Genomic DNA, 25,158 nt, shown 5'->3' with positions numbered 1-25,158 from the left:
TGCCGGGAGGCACTCCGAGCATGGAGCGTGCCGTAGTAAGATCAGCGGTGTCGATGGCGTCGCAACCTGCTATCACTGTGGCTGGACGAGAAGCGTCGATGCTTTCTGTCCTGGCGCCTGCGGCCCCTGTGACCAAGGAAGACTCCAGCAACTCACTCCCAGGCGATCCTGACAACGGAGTAGAAACGTGACGCAGGCTACGGGAAGGTCCCGCGGATCGCGCAGAGACCTCAACCTGTGACCTGGCCGGTGAGGGCTCGCAGGTGCCCGGCAGCAGCTTTCCTCAGGACTGGGGCCCCAACTCGGGTGGCCTGCTCGGTACCAGCATGATGAGGATGTCATGCGCTGCCTGAGCTGCCTCCGGTGTCGATGGAATCCGCATTGTCAGGGAGGCACGTGCTGACGGGGCCGGACTACTCTGCTCCACGTGAGTCGTAGGTCTGGGTCCCGAGGGGGATTGCAGGCTGCCCAACTCAGGTCCGGCCTCACCCCTGTCCTTTTCCTGGTGCCACTGGGTCTTGCCTTGCTTCTTGGAGGGGGAGTGGTGCCGACTGGCGGATGGGGCCTCACTCTGAACCAAGGACGTTGTGCCCGGCGCCAGGTTGGGTCGGTGCACCAGTGCCAGGGCCAGAGCCGACTCCGTAAGCAGAGCCCGCAGTTGAATCTCTTGCTCGCGCTTAGTCCGGGGTTTGAAGGACTTACAAATTTTATAGCACTCACTTATATGAGTCTCGCTCAGACAGCGAAGACACTCGGAGAGTGGATTGCTTCTGGGCATGGAATTGTGACAGCAATCACACGATTTGAAACCTGGGGCTCGGGGCATGCCCCAAGCCAGGCTACTAACTGAGAAACTAGTAATAGTTGAAGATCGTACTACTAAGGAAGACACTACAGCAAAGCTGGAGTACAAGTTCTGACTACCTTCGCTGGCGGCAAGAAGGAATTGAGGGTGGGGGGAGTGTGCAGCTCCCCTTATAGCGCGATATAGAGGTGCCATTCGAGAGGTCGCAGCGGGGATCCCCCACTACGGGTAGTGCTAAGAGAAAAAGTTCCAGCACCGAAGCACGTGGCGAGCACGCACACCTACTGTGGAATACACATGAGCAATCACTCGAAGAAGAACCATTTCTTTCCAAGCCCTCTCCTTCCTACCCCTCGAATCTCTACACTCTGTGAAATCACGTGTCCTTGGTGTGACTATGAAGGGATCTAGAGCTGTGTGTTGATTGGGCAGAGATGGGAGGTGGAGCTGGTCACCTTGGGTCACCCCCCTCCCCAAGGCCTAGAGGGCACGGCTTGTGTGGCCTGTGCCCGAGGGAGTCAAGGAGCTGCCCCCCAGCAGGCACAGACAAGGCTTCCTCATGCTAGGGGCCCATGGCTCCGCACTGGGGTATTAGGGCCAGCAAAACTACAAATGGAGAGCGCCCCCTACTGACACTCCCCTACCTGCAATACAGGCCCTTAGCACCATGCTGGGGCACTGGGGTCAGCGCTGACTCAGACAGGAGAGCTGGGTTTGTGCTGAAAGTTTCCCAGCCTGATCCCTGAACTACCCACAGTGATGTCATGGATGCAAGTTACCTGAGCACACAACACCGGCATCTTCTCCGTGGGTACAGTTATTCTCTCCCCAAGGCAGAGCCCTGCAATCGGAGAGAGCAACTTCTGTCCCTGTGCAGTTGACATCATCCAGCCAGATACGGTCTGACCCTCGCCCAAATCGAGCCCCTCCTGGGGCTGATAACGCCGTCCCACAGTCCAGCTGCCTGCATACGACTCCAGCATCCTGTAAGTCCCAGCTGTCATCACACACGGTTCCCCACCGATGGTTGTGAAGCACCTCGACCCTCCCAGCACAGTGACTCCTGCTGTTCACCAGTCGGAGCTGAGCCACTTCTGAGATGCCAGCGTCTGCAAACACCCAAGGGAAGAAACTCTCAGGGACTTCCCCAGCGACAAGAGAGATCAGTTGCACAGGAAACATAGCCCCTTCCGCTGACAGATCTGACTGGTCTCTGCACACAGCAACTGCCTGTCAAGGGTTCCCCACCACTGACCAGGCTAATCACATGGCCAGCGTTGAAGTTTCTCCACTCCCCTCCCAGACAGCTGTCACCTAGTTGGGCTGTCACCTAATTAGGCTACTGCTCCCACTAGACGTGAAAGTGTGGACAAAGGACCACGTTGCTGCCTTGCATATTTCCTGGATAGGGACCTGCGCCAGGAATGCTGCGGATGATGCCTGCCCTCTTGTGCAGTGCACTGTAAGCGGAGGGGCTGGAATTTTAGCCAGGTCTTAGCAAATCCTGATAAAGGATGTGATCCATGATGAAATGCGCTGGGATGAGATCGGAAGCCCCTTCAGCCTTTCTGCGATTGCAATAAAGAGCGGTGGTGACTTACAAAATGGTTTTGTGCGCTCAATGTAGAATGCTAGGGCACACCTGATGTCCAGAGAATGGAACATGTGATCTCTGTTACTGGCATGTGGCTTAGGAAAGAACACAGGTAAAAATATGTTCTGGTTCACATGAAACTGGGAGACTACCTTTGGCAGAAACACGGGGTGAGGGCATAGATGCACCTTGTCTTTATAAAAGACCATATGAGGGGCTCAGAAGTCAGAGCTCTGAGCTCAGTTACTGTTCTGGACAAGGTTATGGTCACCAAAAAGGCCACCTTCCAGCAAAGGTAGGACAGAAGGCAGGTCGCCATGGGCCTGAAAGGGGGCCCTATGTGCGTGGACAGGACCAGGTTGAGGGCCCACTGAGGAATGGGCTGTTGTATCTGGGAATAAAGTCTGTCCAAGCCCTTGAGAAACCAGCCCACCATGGGATTACCAAAGACTGACCTACCCGCTGTGATGTTGGCTAGTGTCATTCGGTTGCACAATCCAAGGAGCAGATTACATGTCAGAGGCTGTGCGTGAACAGCCCAGGAGTAGGGGTTCTCACAGCAAAGCAGGGTAAAGCTGGCTCCCAGAGTCAAGGATTGGAGTGACCTAGCACATAACCGGTCCAGATAACACCACAGAGGAATATCACAGAACCAAGATTTAAGAATCTGAAGTGCCTTTCAAAATCTGAGAGGCAGACGGCGTGGAGCAGGCTTTCAGAAGTCTTAAAAGAGCAACACTCCAATGTGGAAACTACAGAACCTGAACCACCAAAAGAGAAAATCAACCTTCTGCTGGTGGCATCTGACTCAGATGATGAAAATGAACATTTGTCAGTCTGCACTGCTTTGGATCGTTACTGAGCAGAACCCATCATCAGCATGGATGCATGTTCTCTGGAATGGTAGTCAAAGCATGAAGGGACATATGAATTTTTACCGCATCTGGCACATAAATATTTTGCTACACCAGCTACAACAGTGCCATGGGAATGCCTGTTCTCACTTTCGGGTAACATTGTAAACAAAAAGCAAACAGCATTATTTCCTGCAAAGGTAAACAAACTTGTCTGTCTGAGCGATTGGCTGATTGAGATGTAGGACGGAGTGGACTTGTAGGATCTAAAATTTTACATTGTTTTATTCTTGATTGCGGTTATTATTTGTAAATCGTTCCACATTTTTAAGTTCAACTTTCCTGTCAAAGAGATTGCACTACAGTACTTGTATGAGATGAACTGAAAATAATATTTGTTTTCTTTTTTACAGTGCAAATATTTGTAATCAAAAATAAATATGAAGTGAACAATCTATGCTTTGTATTCTTTGTTGTAATTTATATCAATGTATTTGAAAATGTAGAAAACGTCCCAAAAATAAAATAAATGGCATTCTATTATTGTGTAAAGGCATGATAAATTATGCAATTAATCATGATTCATTTTTTATCTCACAATTAATTACAATTATCTTTTTAATAACTTGACAGCCCTACTGCCCACCACTCTCATGCAGCAACCTGTGGGGTAGGACAGGGTAGATGAGAGACAGGTCACAGAAACTCATGAGCTGTATAGGAGAGGAAGTGAGGAAGAACCCTGTCTCCAGTCACAGCAGCGGGGCATATTACAAGTTCATGGGTAATTAGCTGAGATCTAAATCACCCAGAGTGACATGGATAGGAACCCCACACTTCATAAAGGGATCCCTGAGTGGCTGCAGGATCCATTCAACCCCAAATCTCACAAATGGGATGTATGATTACCCAGCACGCCATTGTGCTGTAGCAGGGAGAGTCTCTCACTGAGCCCCCATACCGCTCCCTGCAGCACAGGTATGTAGAACTGTGTGGGGAAAATGGGGTCAGCACTGATACCATGGCAAACTGTGAACTTGAAATGGCACCCAGAAGTACAGGCACTTAGCACCATGCTGGGGCACTGGGGTCAGTGCTGACTCAGACAGGAAAGCTGGGTCTTGCTGAAAGCTTCCCAGCCCGATCCCTGCACTACCCACAGTGATGTCATGGATGCAGGTTACCTGAGCACACAACACTGGCATCTTCTCCATGGGTAAAGTTATTCTCTCCCCAAGGCTGAGCCCTGCAATCGGAGAGGGCAACTTCTGTCCCTGTGCAGTTGACATCATCCAGCCAGATACGGTCTGATCCTTGTCCAAATCGAGTCCCTCCTGGGGCTGATAATGCCGTCCCACAGCCCAGCTGCCTACACACAACTCTGGCATCCTGTAAGTCCCAGCTGTCATCACACACAGTTCCCCACTTCTGGTTGTGAAGCACCTCAACTATCCCAGCACAGCGACTCGGGCTGTTCACCAGTTAGAGCTGAGCCACTTCTGAGATGCCAGCGTCTGCAAACACCCAAGGGAAGAAACACTCAGGGAGATTCCTGTGTATCTGATCTCTCGTGTCGCTGGGGAATGTAGCACCTCCCGCTGACCAATCTGACAGGTCTCTACACGCAGCAACTGCCTGTCAAGGACTCCTCACCACTGACCAGGCTAATCACTTGGGCAATGTTTGTCCACTCCCCTCCCAGCCAGCTCTCACCTAGTTAGGCAGACTGGACGGCAGTCTGACCTACTGCTCCCACTAGAGCACTTAAAAAGATCACCCCCTGCACTGCTGGCAGGAACCTCCTGGGGAGCAGATTCACACCCTCACTCCTGGCGCTGGTGTTTGCTCCAGTGTGGTACTGTGCAGTGCTGTTGGGCAGACACTGGCATAAGCATCTTGGTGACTGGGAGCTGAACACAGTCACCCGTGTCATTGGTGGTTGCCTTAGCCTGACATAAGCATCGAATTTACATGTGTTGGTGTCATAAACAGATAGCTAAGGGTTAATGTCTCTTTCACCTGAAACACCTGACCAGAGAACCAATCAGGAGGCCGGATTTTTTCGACTTTGGGTGGAGGGAATTGTGTGTCTGAGTCTTTTGTCTGTCTGCCTGCTGTCTCTGAGCTTTGGAGAAGTAGTTCTATTTTCTAATCTTCTGTTTCTAAGTGTAAGGACAAAGAGATCAGATAGTAAGTTCTATGGTTTCTTTTCTTTGGTATTTGCATGAATATAAGTGCTGGAGTGCTTTGATTTGTATTCTTGTTGAATAAGGCTGTTTATTCAATATTCTTTTAAGAAATTGCCCTGTATTGTGTCATCTGTATACAGAGAGACTATTTGTATTTTTTCTTTCTTTTTATATAAAGCTTTCTTTTAAGACCTGTTGGAGTTTTTCTTTACTTCAGGAAAATTGAGTCTGTACTCACCAGGGGATTGGTGGGAGGAAGAAATCAAGGGAGATCTGTGTGTTGGATTGCTAGCCTGACTTGGCATTCCCTCTGGGGAAATAGGAAAGTACTTTTTGTTTCCAGGATTGGAAACGGAGAGGGCAAGTTACTCTGTTTGGATTCACAGAGCTTGTGTCTGTGTATCTCTCCAGGAGCATCTGGAGGGGGGGAAGGGAAAAAGGATTATTTCCCTTTGTTGTGAGACTCAAGGGATTTGGGTCTTGGGGTCCCCAGGAAAGGTTTTTCGGGGGGACCAGAGTGCCCCAAAACACTCTAATTTTTTGGGTGGTGGCAGCAAGTACCAGGTCCAAGCTGGTAACTAAGCTTGGAGGTTTTCATGCTAACCCCCATATTTTGGACGCTAAGGTCCAAATCTGGGAATAAGGTTATAACATGAGTGGCAGCTGGTGGGAGATAGACAGAATCCAGAAGCCAGTAGGAATATTATATTTTTCTTTTCTCTGCTAAGGGCTTTTTAGCAGAGAGAAACAGTTTGGTTTTAAAAGGGAACCAGAGAGAATTTTTTTTTCTGCTCTCTCTGGCAGTGTGTGCCTTGCATGTTAAGCAAGAAGTCGTTAAGGGCTACCACCAGTCTTTTGTCATGCAATAGCCCTCCCATTAGGAGGCAAGTACCAACACTTATATGCATGCAAATAAAGTGGTTTTTCAGGTTTACTTAACATTGAAGATTAGCTAAAGGCACTGTTGCTAGGCAGACTTCAGGAGGCAACAGAGCCTGCAGTTCAAAAGAGAAACACCGGAGGGCACCCCAACACAAGAAAACAGGAACCATGTCTACCAGGACAAAAATGGAGGCCGAAGACCAATTCAAAGAAGCTGAACACAGGCGACAGATGGAGATAAAAGAAAAGGAAGAAAACATGAAACTGGCAGCCTTCCAAAGAGAACAGGCAGCCCAAGAGGCAGCACACAAAAGAAAACTAGAAGAAGAAGAGGTGGCCTACCGAAGGAAACAAGCAGAAGATGAGGCGGCCCACCGCCGAGACATGGAAAAACACCAAAAAGAAATGGAAAAACACCAAAAAGAAATGGAAAAACACCAAAAAGAAATGGAAAAACAACAAAAAGAGAATGAAGAGAAGGAAAAACAGAGAAAACATGAACTGGACTTGGCAAAAGCTGGGCTGTATGTGCCAGCCAACCCTAACAACCCGGCACCAATTATTGCTCCACAGCACAGAAAATTTCCCACCTACAAGGCAGGTGATGACACCGAGGCCTTCTTGGAAAATTTTGAAAGAGCCTGTCTTGGGTACAGCATCCCCGAAGACCAGTACATGGTAGAATTAAGGCCACACCTCAGTGGACCTTTAGCAGAGGTGGCAGCTGAAATGCCTAAGCTGCAAATGAATGACTATAAACTTTTTCAAACCAAGGCCAGATACAGGATGGGGATAACCCCAGATCATGCCCGTCGGCGTTTCAGAACCCAAAAGTGGAAACCAGAGGTGTCATTTCCCAAACACGCCTACTACATTGCAAAAAACTATGAGGCCTGGTTAACAGGAAACAACATTCAAACCTTGGAAGAACTGAACCTCCTCATACAAATGGAGCAGTTCTTGGATGGTGTTCCTGAAGACATCACACGGTACATACAAGATAGAAATCCCAAAGATATCGCTGAGGCGGGGGAGATTGGAGCCAAATGGATGGAACTGGCAGAAAGCAAGAAAGCTACTGTCAAGGGGAACGATTACCCCAGGGGGCACACAGACCATAAACCCTACAACCGAGGACAGCCAAAGACCCCACATACCGCCCAAGTAAAGCCACAGATACCCTACCCTTCAACCTCACCAGTCTCCAGTAACTCACCTCGGCCCAGTGACCCATCAGATGGAAGATGCTTTAAGTGTAATGAACTGGGACATATCAAGGCCAACTGTCCAAAGAACACCATGCGAGTGCAATTCATTACACCACCATCACACCAAAGATCCCCAGGCCCAGATGCCTCTCAAATACCCTTGGAGCGAAGGGAAAATTTGAGAGTGGGCGGAAAGAAGGTTACTGCGTGGAGAGACACGGGGGCACAAGTGTCAGCTATCCACCAATCCTTCGTTGACCCCAAATTCATCAACCCAAAGGCCAAAGTTACAATTTACCCCTTCATGTCACAAGCTGTAGACTTGCCTACAGCTCAACTACCTGTCCAGTACAAAGGCTGGTCAGGAATGTGGACTTTTGCAGTCTATGACAATTATCCTATCCCCATGCTACTGGGGGAAGACTTGGCCAACCAGGTGAGGCGGGCCAAGAGAGTGGGAATGGTTACCCGTAGCCAAACCAGGCAAGCTTCCAGACCCATTCCTGTTCCTGAGCCGTCCACAGAGGCCCCGTCTGTGTTACCAGAGACCCAGACAGAGGTAGTGGACCCGGATTCCATGCCTACCACTGAAACAGCCACAGCATCTCCAGTCCCAGGCCCAGAACTGGAACAGCAACCAGCACCAGCAAGTGCAACCACATCTTCAAACTCAACGCCAGTGGGCGCCAGTGAGCCAGAACTGGCAGAAACAACAGACAGCCATACCCAAAAGGCTCAGCCAGAGCCTGAAATACCCTCAGGTGCACCAGCGGAGAGTGGTTCACCAGCAACAGAAACAACCCCATCACCTACATCGCTTCCAGAGGGACCAAGCCCAAGTCCACAGTCTGAGGAAGAACTGGTGACCCCAGCCTCAAGGCAACAGTTCCAGACTGAGCAGGAAGCGGATGACAGCCTTCAGAAAGCTTGGGCGGCGGCACGGAGCACCCCACCGCCTCTCAGCTCTTCTAATCGATCCCGGTTTGTTATAGACCAAGGACTTTTATACAAGGAAATTCTTTCTGGTGGACACCGGGAAGAATGGCAGCTGAAAAAACAGTTGGTGGTTCCAACTAAGTACCGGGGGAAGCTCTTAAGCTTAGCCCATGATCATCCCAGTGGCCATGCTGGGGTGAACAGAACCAAGGACCGGTTGGGGAAGTCCTTCCACTGGGAGGGGATGGGCAAGGATGTTGCCAAGTATGTCCGGTCTTGTGAGGTATGCCAAAGAGTGGGAAAGCCTCAAGACCAGGTCAAGGCCCCTCTCCAGCCACTCCCCATAATTGAGGTCCCATTTCAGCGAGTAGCTGTGGATATTCTGGGCCCTTTTCCAAAAAAGACGCCCAGAGGAAAGCAGTACGTACTGACTTTAGTGGACTTTGCTACCCGATGGCCAGAAGCAGTAGCTCTAGGCAACACCAGGGCTAACACTGTGTGCCTGGCCCTAACAGACATCTTTGCCAGGGTAGGTTGGCCCTCTGACATCCTTACAGATTCAGGGTCTAATTTCCTGGCAGGGACCATGGAAAAACTGTGGGAAACTCATGGGGTGAACCACTTGGTTGCCACCCCGTACCACCATCAAACCAATGGCCTGGTGGAAAGGTTCAATGGAACTTTGAGGGCCATGATACGAAAATTCATCAACGAATTCTCCAATAATTGGGACCTAGTGTTGCAGCAGTTGCTGTTTGCCTACAGGGCTGTACCACATCCCAGTTTAGGGTTTTCACCATTTGAACTTGTGTATGGTCACGAGGTTAAGGGGCCATTACAGTTGGTGAAGCAGCAATGGGAGGGGTTTACGCCTTCTCCAGGAACTAACATTCTGGACTTTGTAAGCAACCTACAAAGCACCCTCTGACACTCTTTAGCCCTTGCTAGAGAGAACCTAAAGGATGCTCAGGAAGAGCAAAAGGCCTGGTATGACAGACATGCCAGAGAACGTTCCTTCAAGGTAGGAGACCAGGTTATGGTCTTGAAGGCGCAACAGGCCCATAAGATGGAAGCATCATGGGAAGGGCCATTCACGGTCCAAGAGAGCCTGGGAGCTGTAAACTACCTCATAGCATTTCCCAATTCCTCCCTAAAGCCTAAAGTGTACCATGTTAATTCTCTCAAGCCTTTCTATTCCAGAGACTTACAGGTTTGTCAGTTTACAGTCCAGGGAGATGATGCTGAGTGGCCTGACGGTGTCTACTACGACGGGAAAAAAGACGGTGGCGTGGAAGAGGTGAACCTCTCAACCACCCTGGAACGTCTGCAGCGGCAACAAATCAAGGAGCTGTGCACTAGCTTCGCCGCATTGTTCTCAGCCACCCCAGGACGGACTGAACGGGCATACCACTCCATTGATACAGGTAATGCTCACCCAATCAGAACCCCACCCTACCGAGTGTCTCCTCATGCCCAAGCTGCTATAGAACGGGAGATCCAGAACATGCTACAGATGGGTATAATCCGCTCATCTACCAGTGCATGGGCATCTCCAGTGGTTCTGGTACCCAAACCAGATGGGGAAATACGCTTTTGCGTGGACTACCGTAAGCTAAATGCTGTAACTCGTCCGGACAACTATCCAATGCCACGTACTGATGAGCTACTGGAGAAGTTGGGACGTGCCCAGTTCATCTCTACAATAGACTTAACCAAGGGGTACTGGCAAGTACCGCTAGATGAACCTGCCAAGGAGAGGTCAGCATTCGTCACCCATGCGGGGGTGTATGAATTCAATGTCCTTCCTTTCGGCCTTCGAAATGCACCCGCCACCTTCCAGAGGCTGGTACATGGTCTACTAGCTGGACTGGGAGAATTTGCAGTTGCCTACCTCGATGATGTGGCCATTTTTTCAGACTCCTGGCCCGAACACCTACTACACCTGGAAAAGGTCTTTGAGCGCATCAGGCAGGCAGGACTAACTGTTAAGGCCAAAAAGTGTCAAATAGGCCAAAACAGAGTGACTTACCTGGGGCACCAGGTGGGTCGAGGAACCATAAACCCCCTACAGGCCAAGGTGGATGCTATCCAAAAGTGGCCTGTCCCACGGTCCAAAAAGCAAGTCCAATCCTTCTTAGGCTTGGCCGGATACTACAGGCGATTTGTACCACACTACAGCCAAATCGCTGCCCCATTGAACGACCTGACCAAAAAGACCCAGCCAAATGCAGTTAAGTGGACTGATGAGTGTCAAAAGGCCTTTACCCAACTTAAGGCGATGCTCATGTCTGACCCTGTGCTCAGGGCCCCGGACTTTGACAAGCCATTCCTAGTAACCACGGATGCATCTGAGCGTGGTATAGGAGCAGTGCTCATGCAGAAAGCAACAGATCACAACTTCCATCCTGTCGTGTTCCTCAGCAAGAAACTGTCTGAGAGGGAAAGTCACTGGTCAGTCAGTGAAAAGGAATGCTATGCCATTGTGTACGCCCTGGAAAAGCTACGCCCATATGTTTGGGGACGGCGGTTCCAACTACAAACTGACCATGCTGCACTAAAGTGGCTTCATACTGCCAAGGGGAACAACAAGAAACTTCTTCGTTGGAGTTTAGCTCTCCAAGATTTTGATTTTGAAATTCAACACATCACAGGAGCTTCTAACAAAGTTGCTGATGCACTCTCCCGTGAGAGTTTCCCAGAATCCAGTAGTTAAAAAGTGTTCTTAAAATGTAAATGTCTGTTAGTTATATACTTAGTAGTATATGTAAGGTGCAGGTGTTGTATTAACCTGGTTATTTTCAAATTCTAGAAGGAAATTGCCGCCAGTGAGCTTCCCCACTGTCTGCAATTTGGGGGGCGTGTCATAAACAGATAGCTAAGGGTTAATGTCTCTTTCACCTGAAACACCTGACCAGAGAACCAATCAGGAGGCCGGATTTTTTTGACTTTGGGTGGAGGGAATTGTGTGTCTGAGTCTTTTGTCTGTCTGCCTGCTGTCTCTGAGCTTTGGAGAAGTAGTTCTATTTTCTAATCTTCTGTTTCTAAGTGTAAGGACAAAGAGATCAGATAGTAAGTTATATGGTTTCTTTTCTTTGGTATTTGCATGAATATAAGTGCTGGAGTGCTTTGATTTGTATTCTTGTTGAATAAGGCTGTTTATTCAATATTCTTTTAAGAAATTGCCCTGTATTGTGTCATCTGTATACAGAGAGACTATTTGTATTTTTTCTTTCTTTTTATATAAAGCTTTCTTTTAAGACCTGTTGGAGTTTTTCTTTACTTCAGGAAAATTGAGTCTGTACTCACCAGGGAATTGGTGGGAGGAAGAAATCAAGGGAGATCTGTGTGTTGGATTGCTAGCCTGACTTGGCATTCCCTCTGGGGAAATAGGAAAGTACTTTTTGTTTCCAGGATTGGAAACGGAGAGGGCAAGTTACTCTGTTTGGATTCACAGAGCTTGTGTCTGTGTATCTCTCCAGGAGCATCTGGAGGGGGGGAAGGGAAAAAGGATTATTTCCCTTTGTTGTGAGACTCAAGGGATTTGGGTCTTGGGGTCCCCAGGAAAGGTTTTTCGGGGGGACCAGAGTGCCCCAAAACACTCTAATTTTTTGGGTGGTGGCAGCAAGTACCAGGTCCAAGCTGGTAACTAAGCTTGGAGGTTTTCATGCTAACCCCCATATTTTGGACGCTAAGGTCCAAATCTGGGAATAAGGTTATAACAGTTGGCTCCATAGCTCCCTGAAAACGTCACCCAGAGTCCATCCCCCTTAGAACTGCCTGGAGCACAGGGACGCCTGGCAGGAACCTGCTGCACACCAGGCTGACAATGATTCCGACCAGTGCAGAAGCAATGCACACTTCCTACAAGCAGATTGGTCCCCTCCTGAAGCAAACACCTGCTCCTGCAGTTCCTGCTGACTTGCCACAACTGACTTGTCTACATCACTTTGTGGCAGCCGTTGCTGCCCTCGTGTCTAGTGCTGCCAGCCCAGTACCAGTCTCAGATGAATGATGGCAGAGCTGGACTGGATTTTCAGAAGCCCTAACTTGTATTTGCCCATTTACAACCTGGGACGCAGATCCTGGGCTAGGTTTAACGAGCCTCTGACTGGTTTGGCCACAGGGACTGCTGCAATGCAGAGATTTCGCTTAGCCCAATCTTCTCACTGTGCCTGTAAGGTAGCAATACAGACAGTCACACATGGTGGAGGAGAGCCCATTTAGAAGGCTGGATCTAAAGGATGCACAGTCAGATGGCTGAACAAGCTAGAGGTAAGCATGGTACGAATGAGCTCTCCCCTGATAGCTAGTGATGAGCTGGGGATGGTGGAAAGGCTTCAGGAGCAGATGGTATTTACATGAACACACCCACTCTGCCTAGGTACCCAGCAGACAGAGCTGTGTTGGCTGGTTCTGGGTTACAAATCACTGTAGTACTTGAATGCAGGGGTAGTGAAATGTTGTTATCCTGATTGTCTCAGTAAAGAGCAGCAGAACTGTGCTTAGCCTGCCCTGACTGAGGGGGTCACCCACAACTGAACTGAACCCACTAACCAAGGGGCTCAGACGTAAACAGAGTCAGAATGAGCTCTATTCTAATAGTGGGTGGTGAGCTGTGGAAAAGGACTTCAAGGGCTAATCTTGTTTGCATGGGCACACTCACGCTGCCTAGCATAATGGATTGCTTGCCCAAATGATCATTTTGGTTACTGTGGGATCCCCAGTCTTTCTGTTATTGGGGAAGGAGTAATGAAGTGTTGTCATCCAGATTATGTGAATAAAGGACAGTAAAAGAGAAAAAAGTTACTCACCTTGCAGTAACTGAAGTTCTTTGAGATGTGTGTCTCTGTGAGTGCTCCTCTCTAGGTGACGGTGCGTCCCGGCGCCGTTGATCAGAGATTTTCAGTAGCAGTGCCTCAGTTGGTATCTCCCATTTCGTTGGAATCTTCCTGAGCGTGTGCGCCCTGCACCCTCCTCAGTTCCTTCTCTACCATGGAGAAATCATACTAGTACTCCAAAGTTGAGTGGCGGAGGGCGGGGAGTGGAGCACCCACAGGGACACACATCTCGAAGAACTTCAGTTACTGCAAGGTGAGTAATTTTCTCTTCTTCTTCGAGTGCTGTCCCTGTGGGTGCTCCACTCTAGGTGAATGTGAAGCAGTACCCACGATGGTTGGTGGGATTTTGGAGTTGTATGAGGAACAAAGGTAGACAGCACTGTATGGCCGACTATAGTGTCTGCCGTGGTATCCCATGTGATAGCATAATGTTTGGCAAATGAGTGGTCAAGTGTCCACATGGCCGCCTTGCATATGTCTGTGGGGGAAGGCAATGGATGTTGACATTGCTGTAGTAAAATGAGTCCTAACACCCTCTGGTGGTTGAACATTCTGGGTCTGATAGCAGGATCTGATGCAGGCAGAGATCCACTTGGAGAGTCTTTGCTTAGAGACAGCATCACCCTTTGATCTCTTGCTAGTAGAAACAAAAGTCTAGGGGATTCACGAAATGGTTTAGTTCTGTCAAGATAGACTGCACGAGCCCGTTGGGCGTCGAGGCTATGTGATACAGCTTCCTGTGGAGTCATGTGAGGGTTGGCATGGAATACAGGTAAGTGTATTGCCTGGTTAAGGTGGAAGGTAGACACCACCTTGGGGAGGAATTTGGGGCGGGTCTGTATGGTAAGCTTGTGTTTAGAGAAAATGGTGTAGGGAGGGTAGGTCATCAGGGCGCTTATTTCACCAACCCTTCTTGTTGATGTTATGGCAATCAAGAAAACCACTTTCCTGGAGACGTGGAGCAGCGATGAGGTGGCCAGGGGCTCGGAAAGGGGTTTCATAAGAGCGCAGAGAACTAGGTTGAGACTCCAGGAGACTACTAGTGAATGAATCTCAGGGTAGAGATTTTGCAGGCCCGAGAGGAAGCATTTCATGGTGGGGCATGCGAAAGCGAATAGCCGTCCAGAGTGTCATGGAAGGTGGTAAGGGCTGTGAGGTGTACTCTGATAAAACTGAGTAAAAACCCACCCTGTTTTAGTTCGAAAAGATACTATAAGATGTCAGGGAGGGTTGCAGTATTAGGCATCTGTGGAAGCACCAGATGGAGAAGAATTTCCACTTTCGTAGGTAAGTCTTAGGAGTGGAATCCCTTCTACTGTTCAGGAGGACGTCAGATCTGTTCTGAGCAGGCTAATTTGTGGGATTGAAACCATGAAAGAACAACACCATCAGATGAAGTTTCCAGCGCTGTGGATGAAGAAGCCAACCGCAGTTCTGGGAGAGGAGATGTGGTCTGTCGGGGAGAGGACAGGGAGGATGGATGGACACTATAGCAGGTAAGGATACCATGTCTGCTTGGGCCAAGCTGAGGCAATAAGTATGACCTGGGCTTTGTCCTCTGTGATGTTGCGTAGAACCCTGTGTATGAGTGGAATCAGTGGAAAAGCGTACATGAGGGAGTTGTTCCAAGGAATGAGGTGCGTTTCAGAGTCCCGCTCTGGAACAAAATAGATGGCATTTGCAGTTTTGGGAGGAGAGCTGTCAGGGTATCAAGGGATGTAATTCCCATTTGTGTTTCTCGGAGAAGTGTCTGCTGAGTGTGTCGGCAGTAGTGTTGTGACACGTGGGCAGGTAGGAATCGGTGACTTTTATGTGATGATGTATGCACCAATTCCATAGTTTAATGGCTGTTGTGCATAGGGAGTGAGATTGTGCTCCTCCCTGCCTGACAGCTTGGAGTTCAAGGAGATTGATGTGCAGATGCGTCTCTGATAGGGACCAGCGGCCCCGTGTTTTGTGGTCGCCTAAGTGCGTTCCACGATCTATCTGGGAAGCAACCATGGTCAGCATGAGTACTGGGGAGTGTGGATGGAAGGGAATGTCCGTGCATATGTTCTCTTGTTTTGTCTACCAATGTAGGGAGGCCAATACATTCAGTGGCAGAGTTAGTGTTATGCAGAAACTATGTCTGCTGGGTTCGATTAATGCATATATGGAAATAGGCATTTTGTAGGGTGAAGGCTGTGAACCAGTCCCCTTGTGCAATGCGGGTATTATTGTGCCCAATGTGACCATCTTGAATTTTTGTACATGTACAAACTTGTTCAGTTGGTGTAGGTCCAATGTAGGTCTCCACTCCCCACCTTTCTTTTGGGAGTAGAATCCTTTTCCCCGATGTTGCATCAGCACATGTTCAACTGCATCTAGGTGGAGAAGATGAGCCACCTCCACGCAGAGAAGGTGCTCGTGAGAGGGGTCCATAAGAGGGACAGGGAAGGGGAAAGGATGGGCAAGGAAAATAGGAAAGGGATGGAGTAACCTGACTGAGCTATTTCCAGGACCCAGCAGTCCTGCGTGATCTGTTGCCAGACATGGTGGAAAGTCTGGAGGCGGTAGCCAAATGGGAAAATAGGCGGCAGAGTCAAGGTGTGGTTGCATATTCCCCCGACCAGCTCTTCAAAATTGTTTGTTACCCAATGGTGGGAAGAAATTGGTTGCGCCTGGTTTTGCCTGCGTCTAGGAGGTCTGCTGTAGTTTTTCCCAGTGTCATATGGTCTGGACTGGGGTCGGTGATATTGTTGTGTGCTGGGCCTTTGGTAAGGTTGATACCCTTGTTTCCTGGAGAGGGACAGGTATGTGCCCAATGTGCGCAAAGTGGCTCTAGAGTCTTTCATAGTGTGAAAGATTTCATCTGTTTTTTGTTTTGTTTTGTTTTGAAAAGAGGTTTTCTTTGTCAAAGGGGAAACTCTCCACATTGGACTGCAAATCTTTGGGGATACCGGATGCCGAGAGCCAAGAAGACCAGCACATCACCACTGCAGTGGTGTGGGCGGCTGGATCAGTCATGTCCATGGATGCTTGTAGTGCCATCCTAGACACCAACTGATCTTTGGCGAAGACTAACTGGAAGTCCGCTCTCCTCTCCTCCTGTATATGGGAGGCAAATCGAAGAGCTTGTTGTAGTTGTCATGGTCATAGCTTGCAAGGAGAGTAGAATAAATTTGCAATTCTAAATTGCAAAGTAGAAGAGTATAAACCTTGCGGTCTGGGAGGTCAAGACGTTTGAGGTCCTTGTCCTGCAGAGTGGGCCGGTAGTGTGGCTGCTTTGTTCTGTGCATCTCTGCATCAACCACAATAGAATTGGGTTGTGGGTGGGAAAATAAGAAATCGATGTCCCTCGCAGGCACGTAGTATTTATGTTGAGCTTTCTCGCATGTTGGTGAATGGAGGTGTGGTCTGCGAGAGAGTACCAGCTGGTTCTAGGAGAGCTTTCTCTATGGGTAGTGCTATCTTTGAAGGTGCAGAGGGTTGGAGGATTTTGAGAAGCCTATGTTGTGTCTCCTGGACTTCCTTCAAAGGGATGTCCTGGCTGAGTGCCATTCTCTTAAAAAGTTCCTGGAATTGCATAAAGTCGTCCACATTTTGTGGAGGTGGAGGCATAAGGGCGACTTCTGCGGCTGATGGTGAGGCAGGAGCCAGTAAAACAGGGAAGGGGTCATAGCCCATGTCTTCAGGAGGGGGTTCAGGAGCTCTAGATGTTGATAGAGCTGGGGATATAGGCATAGGAGTTGCTTGCGGTCTGGTAGAAGGGGTGCAGGGAGAACTGGTGGCAGGAGCCGACCACGGGTAGCACAGAGGCCACAGCACCGGGTAGGAAAAAAATGGGTCCCAGCCACTGGGGGACAAAGTAGGGAAACTGAGGCTGATTCTTATGATGCCCCATGTCTTGGGGTATGTATGGCTCTGGTGTGGGGGGGAGGACTCAGGCAAGGAGAACTCTGCCTGCTGCTGTGTGCCATTCTCATGATCAGTGAAAGTATCCAGGTCACGTGGGAAGAGCTGCTGTTCAGACAGTGAGTGCTCCCTATCCCAGAGCAAAGAGTCAGGCTCAGGGACCACAGAGATATCCTGCTGATGCAGGCATTGTTGCTGCTCCCTAGGTTGGTGTGCTGCAGAGCGTCAAGTCTGAGCGGCAGCCCGGAGTGATTTTAGTTTCACTTTTGCAGGAGCCAAGAGCTGTTTGTGAGAGCCCTGCGGGGGTCTGAATCTGCTGGGGGTAGCAGGCAGACTCAGTGCCAGAGGTGGAACTCGTTGTCGGCACCGGGTCCGTTGTCGGTGCTGGGGAAACCGGTGCCGAGGAGAGCTTCCCACTGCAGGAAGTCGGGTCCCTGCTTTAGAGCCCCATGAGAGTTGCCTGTAAAGTGCAGGGGCGGTCAGAGTTGCCTGCTCTCCGTGCTGACAGCACCAAGGGTAAAGACCCTGCAGGAGATCCTTTACCCTCTTGAGTGTCTCTGAGAGGAGACATTAGGGCTTCCTGCCTCTTCACGTGAGAGGGTGAAGCTGGACTCCCGGTCGGTTCTGCCTTGGCAGGGGAGCATGTGGGAGAGGGTTTACTGCCCTGGTCCATAGGCAGCTCCAGAGCTTCTTGCCTCTGCTCCACAGAGGGTGAAGCCATGCTCCCGGTCGGTTCAGAATGTGCCTGCAGATTTACTGACTCATGTACCTCCATGGCCGTGTGTTCACTGGAATGACAAAGCCTCCTCGGTGGTATGACAACCTATACCTGGGCAACATACCGGTTCAACTGGCCAAGAAGCTACTACTCAAAGTAGTCCTGGCCACTGCTTCTGCGTCTGCCTCCGTTCATAACAGCATCACTAAAGGCCGCATCCAAGTTCAATTCTCCAATAAAACCATCACTCAACTGAAGGATCCTGTTCGTAACGCATCTTACAACCCCAACTCCTGGTAAACTCTTGTACAAATACAAACTCTTGTGCTTCTATATTTGTTTTACTAACCTCTGTTGTCATGTGTGGGTCCTTTTGTCATAAACAGATAGTTAAGGGTTAATGTCTCTTTTACCTGTAAAGGGTTACAAGCAGTGAACCTGGACCACCTGATCAGAGGACCAATCAGAAAACAAGATACTTTCAAATCTCGGTGGAGGGAAGTCTTTGTTTTGTGTTGTTTGTTTGTCTGTTGTTCTCTCTGGGTTCTGAGAGTGACCAGACATACCTACAGGCTCTCTAATTTTCTATTCAAATAGTAAGTACCAGTAGAAGGCGGTTTAGTCTTTTTGATTGTTTTCTTTATTTGCAAATGTGTATTTTGCTGGAAGGATTTTAATTTGTATTTGTGCTGGGGAGACGGCTTCTCTCTAGTGTCTATAAGCTGAAAGACCCTGTAACATTTACCCTCTAAATTACAGAGACAACTTTTACTTTTTTCTTTCTTTTATTAAAAACTTTTCTTTTTTTAGACCTGATGGATTTTTTTCCCCTTGTTGAGCCTCAAGGGAATTGAGTCTGTACTCACCAGGGAATTGGTGGGAGACAGGGAGAGAGAAGGGAGGGGGAAAGGTGGAATTTCCTCTGTTTTAGATTCACGGAGCTTGAATCTGTATTACCTCTTGGGGAGGGGAAAAGAAAAGGGGGGAAGGTGCATTTCTCTTTGCTTTAAGATTCAAGGAGTTGAATCACAGTGATCTTCCAGGGTAACCCAGGGAGGGAAAGCCTGGGAGAGGCAACGGTGGGGAAAAGGGTTTACTTTCCTTGTGTTAAGATCCAGGGGGTCTGGGTCTTAGGGTCCCCAGGGAAGGTTTCGGGGGAACCAGAGTGTACCAGGCACTCCAAGTCCTGGTTGGCGGCAACACTACAGGATCTAAGCTGGTAATTAAGCTTAGAGGAATTCATGCTGGTACCCCATCTTTTGGACTCTAAGGTTCAGAGTGGGGATTTATACCATAACAACTTTAGACACATGCTTAAAAATCTCACTAAGCTTCCTACCTTTGCCCCCTTCCCCCAACTCCCCTCTTCCTCCCTTCACCCACCTCCCTTAGGTAACCCTAAGACAGATCATGTAAACTAAAGCATTTAAGTATTGACTACATCCCACCTGGGAGTTCGATTTGTCAAACAGGAGGGAACTGGTAGGCAAGAGTTAAAAATTCAGTTAGCAGCTGAGGCAGAAACCCACATAACTGACAAGCAGGCCCAGGGACAATGGCAGATGTAAACACTTGAAAACTTAAAATGGTCAGATGTCCGCCCAGTATCTCGGCCTCTCAGTAAGGAAGAACAGTACAAACCCTCCACGGCTCTCCAGATATCAAGTGAACACTCACCCCTACCTCTACCCCCACCCCACCCCTTCGCCTTCAGGTTAGGCATAAATAATTGATGTAATCAGGATGGTTTCTGTGCATATGTTCTGTTCCTGTCATTATCATGTTAAGTGTTCTTTCCCTCCCTCTCTCTCTCTCTGAAACAATGTCTGTCTCTGTAACTACATAATAAATGCAAATGGATTAATAAGAAAATGTATATAACTGGTCACAGTAAGATCATACTTTTGAAGCTGTTTCTCAGTCTTCCCGGTGCCATGAATAAACCTCTTCAGTATTGTCTGTGCTGCTTGATTCTTGGAGGAAAGAATCCCCTTGCTTCACAACGCCAACAGGCAGAAGGCACAGGGATGCCTAGAGTTATACAGGGATCCCCTGGGTGAGATACCTGCACAATAGCTCACCAAACGTGGCAAGTGAGGTCTCTACCAAAAGCCAGAAGGCTGTTGGTCCATCTAATGGGAGCAAGATGTTTGTATGGGACATAGTTGAAGACAGATGAAAAAAATGTAGAATACGACGCTCCAGAAGTGTTGAAGTGAAGTTTGTCACCTATGCCATGGCAATCCCTTCAGCTGAGATAATCACAGACCAAAGCCCAGCTGTGGAGACAGGCTATATTCACTGTCTGGGCCCAGTAGGGGCCTGAGAATTTACAAAGACAAAGGTCCCTCAGCACAAGTCTCCAAAGAGAGACCCCCTCTGGGAAGAGACAATGGTCTGTACCTACAAAGAAAGAGGAGAGGGGACAAGAGCTCCCTTTCACCCAGGAGGCATCTGACAGCATTTTTGTCAGGAACAGGAGATCACAACCAAGCCTGAAGTAAAACCCTGAAAGAACTGGGGATGAGCATTGCTCAAACAGACAGAAAAGTATCTTCTTCAATGAGTCTAGGCTCTAGTCAGCGTGGTATGATTTTATGGGCCATGGAACCATTTCTTTCCAACCCTTCTCCTTGCTACCCCTCGAATCTCTACACTCTGTGAAATCACTTGTCCTTGGTGTGACTATGAAGGGATGTAGGGTTGTGTGTTGATTGGGGCAGTGATGGGAGATGGAGCTGGTCACCTTGGGACTGTGGTCCTTTGTGAGCAGATCTGTGACTACTGTGATGCCTAGCGAGACAAGGAATGGGTGCTGCAGGAGGACACTCAGAGAGTCGAGGGGTGAGGCGAGCATATTGCCAACCTCGACAGCGGTCACCCCCCTCCACAAGGCCTAGAGCGAACGGCTTGTGTGGCCTGTGGCCGAGGGAGTCCGGGAGCTGCCCCCAGCAGGCACAGACAAGGCTTCCTCATGCTAGAGGTTCATGGCACTGCACTGGGGCATTAAAGTCAGCACAACTGAAAATGGAGAGCGCCCTCAACTCACACACCCCCTACCTGCAGTACAGGCCCTTAACACCATGTTGGGCACCGAGGTCAGCGCTGACTCAGACAGGAGAGCTGTGTTTGTGCTGAAAGCTTCCCAGCCCGATCCCTGTACCACCCACAGTGACGTAATGGATGCAAGTTACCTGAGCACACAACACCGGCATCTTCTCCATGGGTACAGTTATTCACTCCCCAAGGCCGAGCCCTGCAATCAGAGAGGGCAACTTCTGTCCCGGTGCAGTTCACGTTATCCATCCAGATACGATCAGATCCTTGCCCAAATCGAGCCTCTCTGGGTGCTGATAACGCCGTCCCACAGCCCAGCTGCCTGCATACGACTCCAGCATCCTGCAAGTCCCAGCTGTCATCACACACAGTTCCCCACTGCTGGTTGTGAAGCACCTCGATCCTCCCAGCGCAGTGACTCTTACTGTTCACCAGTCTGAGCTGAGCCACTTCTGAGATGCCAGCGTCTGCAAACACCCAAGGGAATAAACACTCAGGGAGGTTCCTGTGCATCTGATCTCTTATGTCGCTGGGGAATGTAGCCTCTCCTGTCAACAGATCTGACCGGTCTCTGTACATAGCAACTGCCTGTCACGGGCTCCCCACAAGTGACCAGGCTAATCACTTGTGCAATGTTGAAGTCTGTCCACTCCCCTTCCAGCCAGCTCTCACCTAGTTAGGCAGACTGGACGGCAGTCTGACCTACTGCTCCCACGAGAGCACTTTAAAAAATCACCCCCCGCACTGCTGGCAGGAGCTTCCTAGGGAGCAGATTTACACCCACACTCCTGGTGCTGGTATTTGCTCCAGTGAGATACTGTGCAGTGCTGTTGGGCAGACACTGGCATAAGCATCTCAGTGATTGGCAGCTGAACACAGTCACCCATGTCATTGGTGGTTGCCTTAGCCTGACATCAGCATCGAATTTACATGTGTTGGCTCCATAGCTCCCTGAAATCGTCACCCAGAGTCCATCCCGCTTAGAACTACCTGAAGCCCAGTGACACCTGGCAGGAACCTGCTGTGTACCAGGCTGACAATGGTTCCGACTAGTGCAGAGGCAATGCACACTTCCTACAAGCAGATCGGCCCCCTCCTGAAGCAAACACCTGCCCCTGCAGTCCCTCCTCACTTGCCACGACTGACTTGGCAACATCGTTTTGTGGCAGCCATTGCTGCGCTCCTGTCTAGTGCTCCCAGCCCAGTTCCAGTCTCAGTCCTCACTGAGGGGCACCAACTCTGGGATAGAGAGACTGGTGCTGATGCATTTTCAGAAGCCCTAATGTGTATCTGCCCATTTACAACCCTAGGATGCAGATCCTGGGCTAGGTTTATGGGCCCCTAATTGGACTGGCCGGAGGCACTGCTGCAGTGCAGAAATGTGGCTTAGCCTGATCTTCTCAGTGTGCTTATGGGGCAGCAATACAGATGGTCACACGTGGGGGAGCAGAGCCCACCTAGAAGACTGGGCCTTGAGGATGCACAGTCAGATGGCTGAACAAGCTAGAGGTAAGCAAGGTGGGAACATGCTCTCCCCTGATAGCTAGTGATGAACTTGGAGGAGCAAAGGTTTCAGGACCAGACTGTGTTTACAAGAACACAGCCACTCTGCCTAGGTACCCAGCAGACAGAGCTGTGTTGGCTGGTTCTGGGTTACAAATCACTGTAGCACTTGAATGCAGGGGTAGTGAAATGTTGTTATCCTGATTATCTGAGTAAAGGGCAGCAGAACTGTACTTAGCCTGCCCTGACTGAGGGGGTCACCCACAACTGAACTGAACTCACTAATCAGGGGGCTCAGACACCAGACCCCCATCAAGAGTGATCCTGAATCGGCAGGTAGTGATCCATATATCGGGGATCAATTTGTCGTGTCTAGTGTAGATGCGATAAAATCAATCCCCGATGGCACTCCCCGTCGACTCTGGAACTCCAGCTCGTGAGAGGAGGAAGCAGAGTCGACGGGGGAGCCTCACGGCCAGGTAAGTCGACCTAAGGCCTGGTCTACACTATGCGTTTAAACTGAATTTAGCAGCGTTAAACTGATTTAACCCTGCACCCGTCCACACAATGAGGCCCTTTATATCGATATAAGGGGCTCTTTAGACCAGTTTCTGTACTCCTCCCTGATGAGAGGAGTAGCGCTGAAATTGGTATTGCCATGTCGGATTAGGGTTAGTGTGGCCGCAAATCGACAGTATTGGCCTCCAGACGGTATCCCACAGTGCACCATTGTGACCGCTCTGGAAAGCCATCTGAACTCGAATTCACTGGCCAGGTAGACAGGAAAAGTCCCGCGAACTTCTGAATTTCATTTCCTGTTTGCCCAACGTGGAGCTCTGATCAGCACGGGTGGCAATGCAGTCCCAAATCCAAAAAGAGCTCCAGCATGGACCATATGGGAAATACTGGATCTGATCACTGTATGGGGAGACAAATCTGTTCTGTCACAGCTCCGTTACAGAAGACGAAATGACAAAGCATTTGAAAAAATCTCCAGGCTATGATAGACAGAGGCCACAGCACAGTGCTGTGTGACAAGTGTAACGGAAAGCCAAAGAATCAAATGGATGCTCATGGAGGGAGGGAGGGGGTACTGAGGACTCCAGCTATCCCACAGTCCCCGCAGTCTCTGAAAAGTATTTGCATTCTTGGCTGAGCTCCCAATGCCTGTAGGGTCAAACACATTGTCCGGGATGGTTCAGGGTATATCTCGTCAATTTACCCTCCCTCCCCCTCGCCCGTGAAAGAAAAGGGAAAAAAATCATTTGACTTTTTTCAATGTCACCGTATGTCTACTGCATGCTGCTGATAGACGCAGTGCTGTGGCACTGAACAGCAGCATCCTCTACCCTCCCCTCCCCGGTGGTAGACGGTACAGTACAAAAAGACTGATAGCCGTCCTCATCACCCAGTGAGTGCTCCTGGTTGGCCTCAGTGAGGTTGGCCGGGGGCGCCTGGGTAAAAATAGGAATGACTCCCGGTCACTCCCGGCAGATGGTACAGAATAGCTGGTAACTGTCTTCATCATAGCAACTGGGGGCTGAGCTCCATCAGCCCCCTCGCTTTCATGTCTAAAGAAAAGATTCTGTACTGCCTGGACTATCATAGCAGCGGGAGGCTAGGCTCCTCTCCCCGCACCACCGTTTAATGTCCTGCCTGGACTATCACAGGAACTGGAGGCTTCCTCCCCCTCATTTTATCTCACTAAAAAGTCAGTGTTTCTTATTCCTGCATTCTTTATTACTTCATCACACAAAAGGGGGGGACACTGCAACAGTAGCCCAGGAGGATTGGGGGAGGAGGGAAGCAACAGGTGGGGTTGTTGCAGGGGCACCCCCTAGAATGGCATGCAGCTCATTATTTCTGTGGGATCTGACAGAGTGGCTGTGCGCTCTGGTTCTCTGGTACACTTGCCCCATATTCTAGGCAGGACTGACTCTATTTTTAGATAAAACATAAAAGAGGGAATGACCCGGGGAGTCACTCCCATTTTTGTCTTTGCACCCCTGGCCGACCTCAGCAAAGGCCAGCCAGGAGCACCCATGACAGCAGCAGACGGTACAGAACGACTGATAACCATCATCTCATCACCAATTTACAATGGCATGGCAGACGGTACAATAGGGATGGTAACCATCTCTGCTACCTTGCAAAGGCAAATGAATGCTGCTGTGTAGCACTGCAGTACCGCCTCTGTCAGCAGCATCCAGTACACATACGGTGACAGTGACAAAAGGCTAAATGGGCTTCATGGTTGCCATGCTATGGCGTCTGCCAGGGCAATCCATTGCCGTAGCTTTCACGGAGGAAGGATTGAGTGACGACATTTACCCAGAATCACCCACAACACTGTTTTTGCACCATCATGCATTGCGATCTCAACCCAGAATTCCAATGGGCAGGGGAGACTGCGGGAACTATGGGATAGCTACCCACAGTGCAACGCTCCAGAAATCGACGCTAGCCTCGGTACATGGACGCACACCACCGAATTATTGTGCTTTGTGTGGCCACATGCACTCGACTTTATACAATCTGTTTTACAAAACCAGTTTATGTAAAATCGGAATAATCCCATAGTGTAGACATACCCAAAGATACTCCGACTTCAACTATGCTATTCGCATAGCTGAACTTGTGTAATTTAGGTTGAACAACCTCCCTGCCCCCCGCCGTGTAG

The 25,158-nt window shown here is 49.5% G+C and overlaps 2 protein-coding genes across 2 annotated transcripts in view; one reads left to right on the top strand and one right to left on the bottom strand.

The window, feature by feature from the left end:
• Positions 1-25,158, top strand: part of LOC115641316 — a 627,798-nt gene that overhangs the window by 344,379 nt on the left and 258,261 nt on the right.
• LOC115641397 (deleted in malignant brain tumors 1 protein-like) overlaps positions 4,714-25,158 on the bottom strand; it is a 60,903-nt gene continuing 40,458 nt past the window's right edge. Inside the window, exons 9-10 of the mRNA XM_030544527.1 lie at positions 21,113-21,442; positions 4,714-4,767 (exon numbers count right to left, since the gene is read on the bottom strand). Coding sequence (XP_030400387.1) covers positions 4,736-4,767; positions 21,113-21,442 — 362 coding nt within the window. The 3' untranslated portion in view covers positions 4,714-4,735. The remainder of the gene's footprint in view (positions 4,768-21,112; positions 21,443-25,158) is intronic.

Source organism: Gopherus evgoodei, unplaced genomic scaffold (assembly GCF_007399415.2).
Source record: "Gopherus evgoodei ecotype Sinaloan lineage unplaced genomic scaffold, rGopEvg1_v1.p scaffold_34_arrow_ctg1, whole genome shotgun sequence".
Lineage (NCBI taxonomy): Eukaryota > Metazoa > Chordata > Testudines > Testudinidae > Gopherus > Gopherus evgoodei.
The sequence above is the reverse complement of the archived record's forward strand: the minus strand, read 5'-3'. Positions and strand labels throughout refer to the sequence as shown.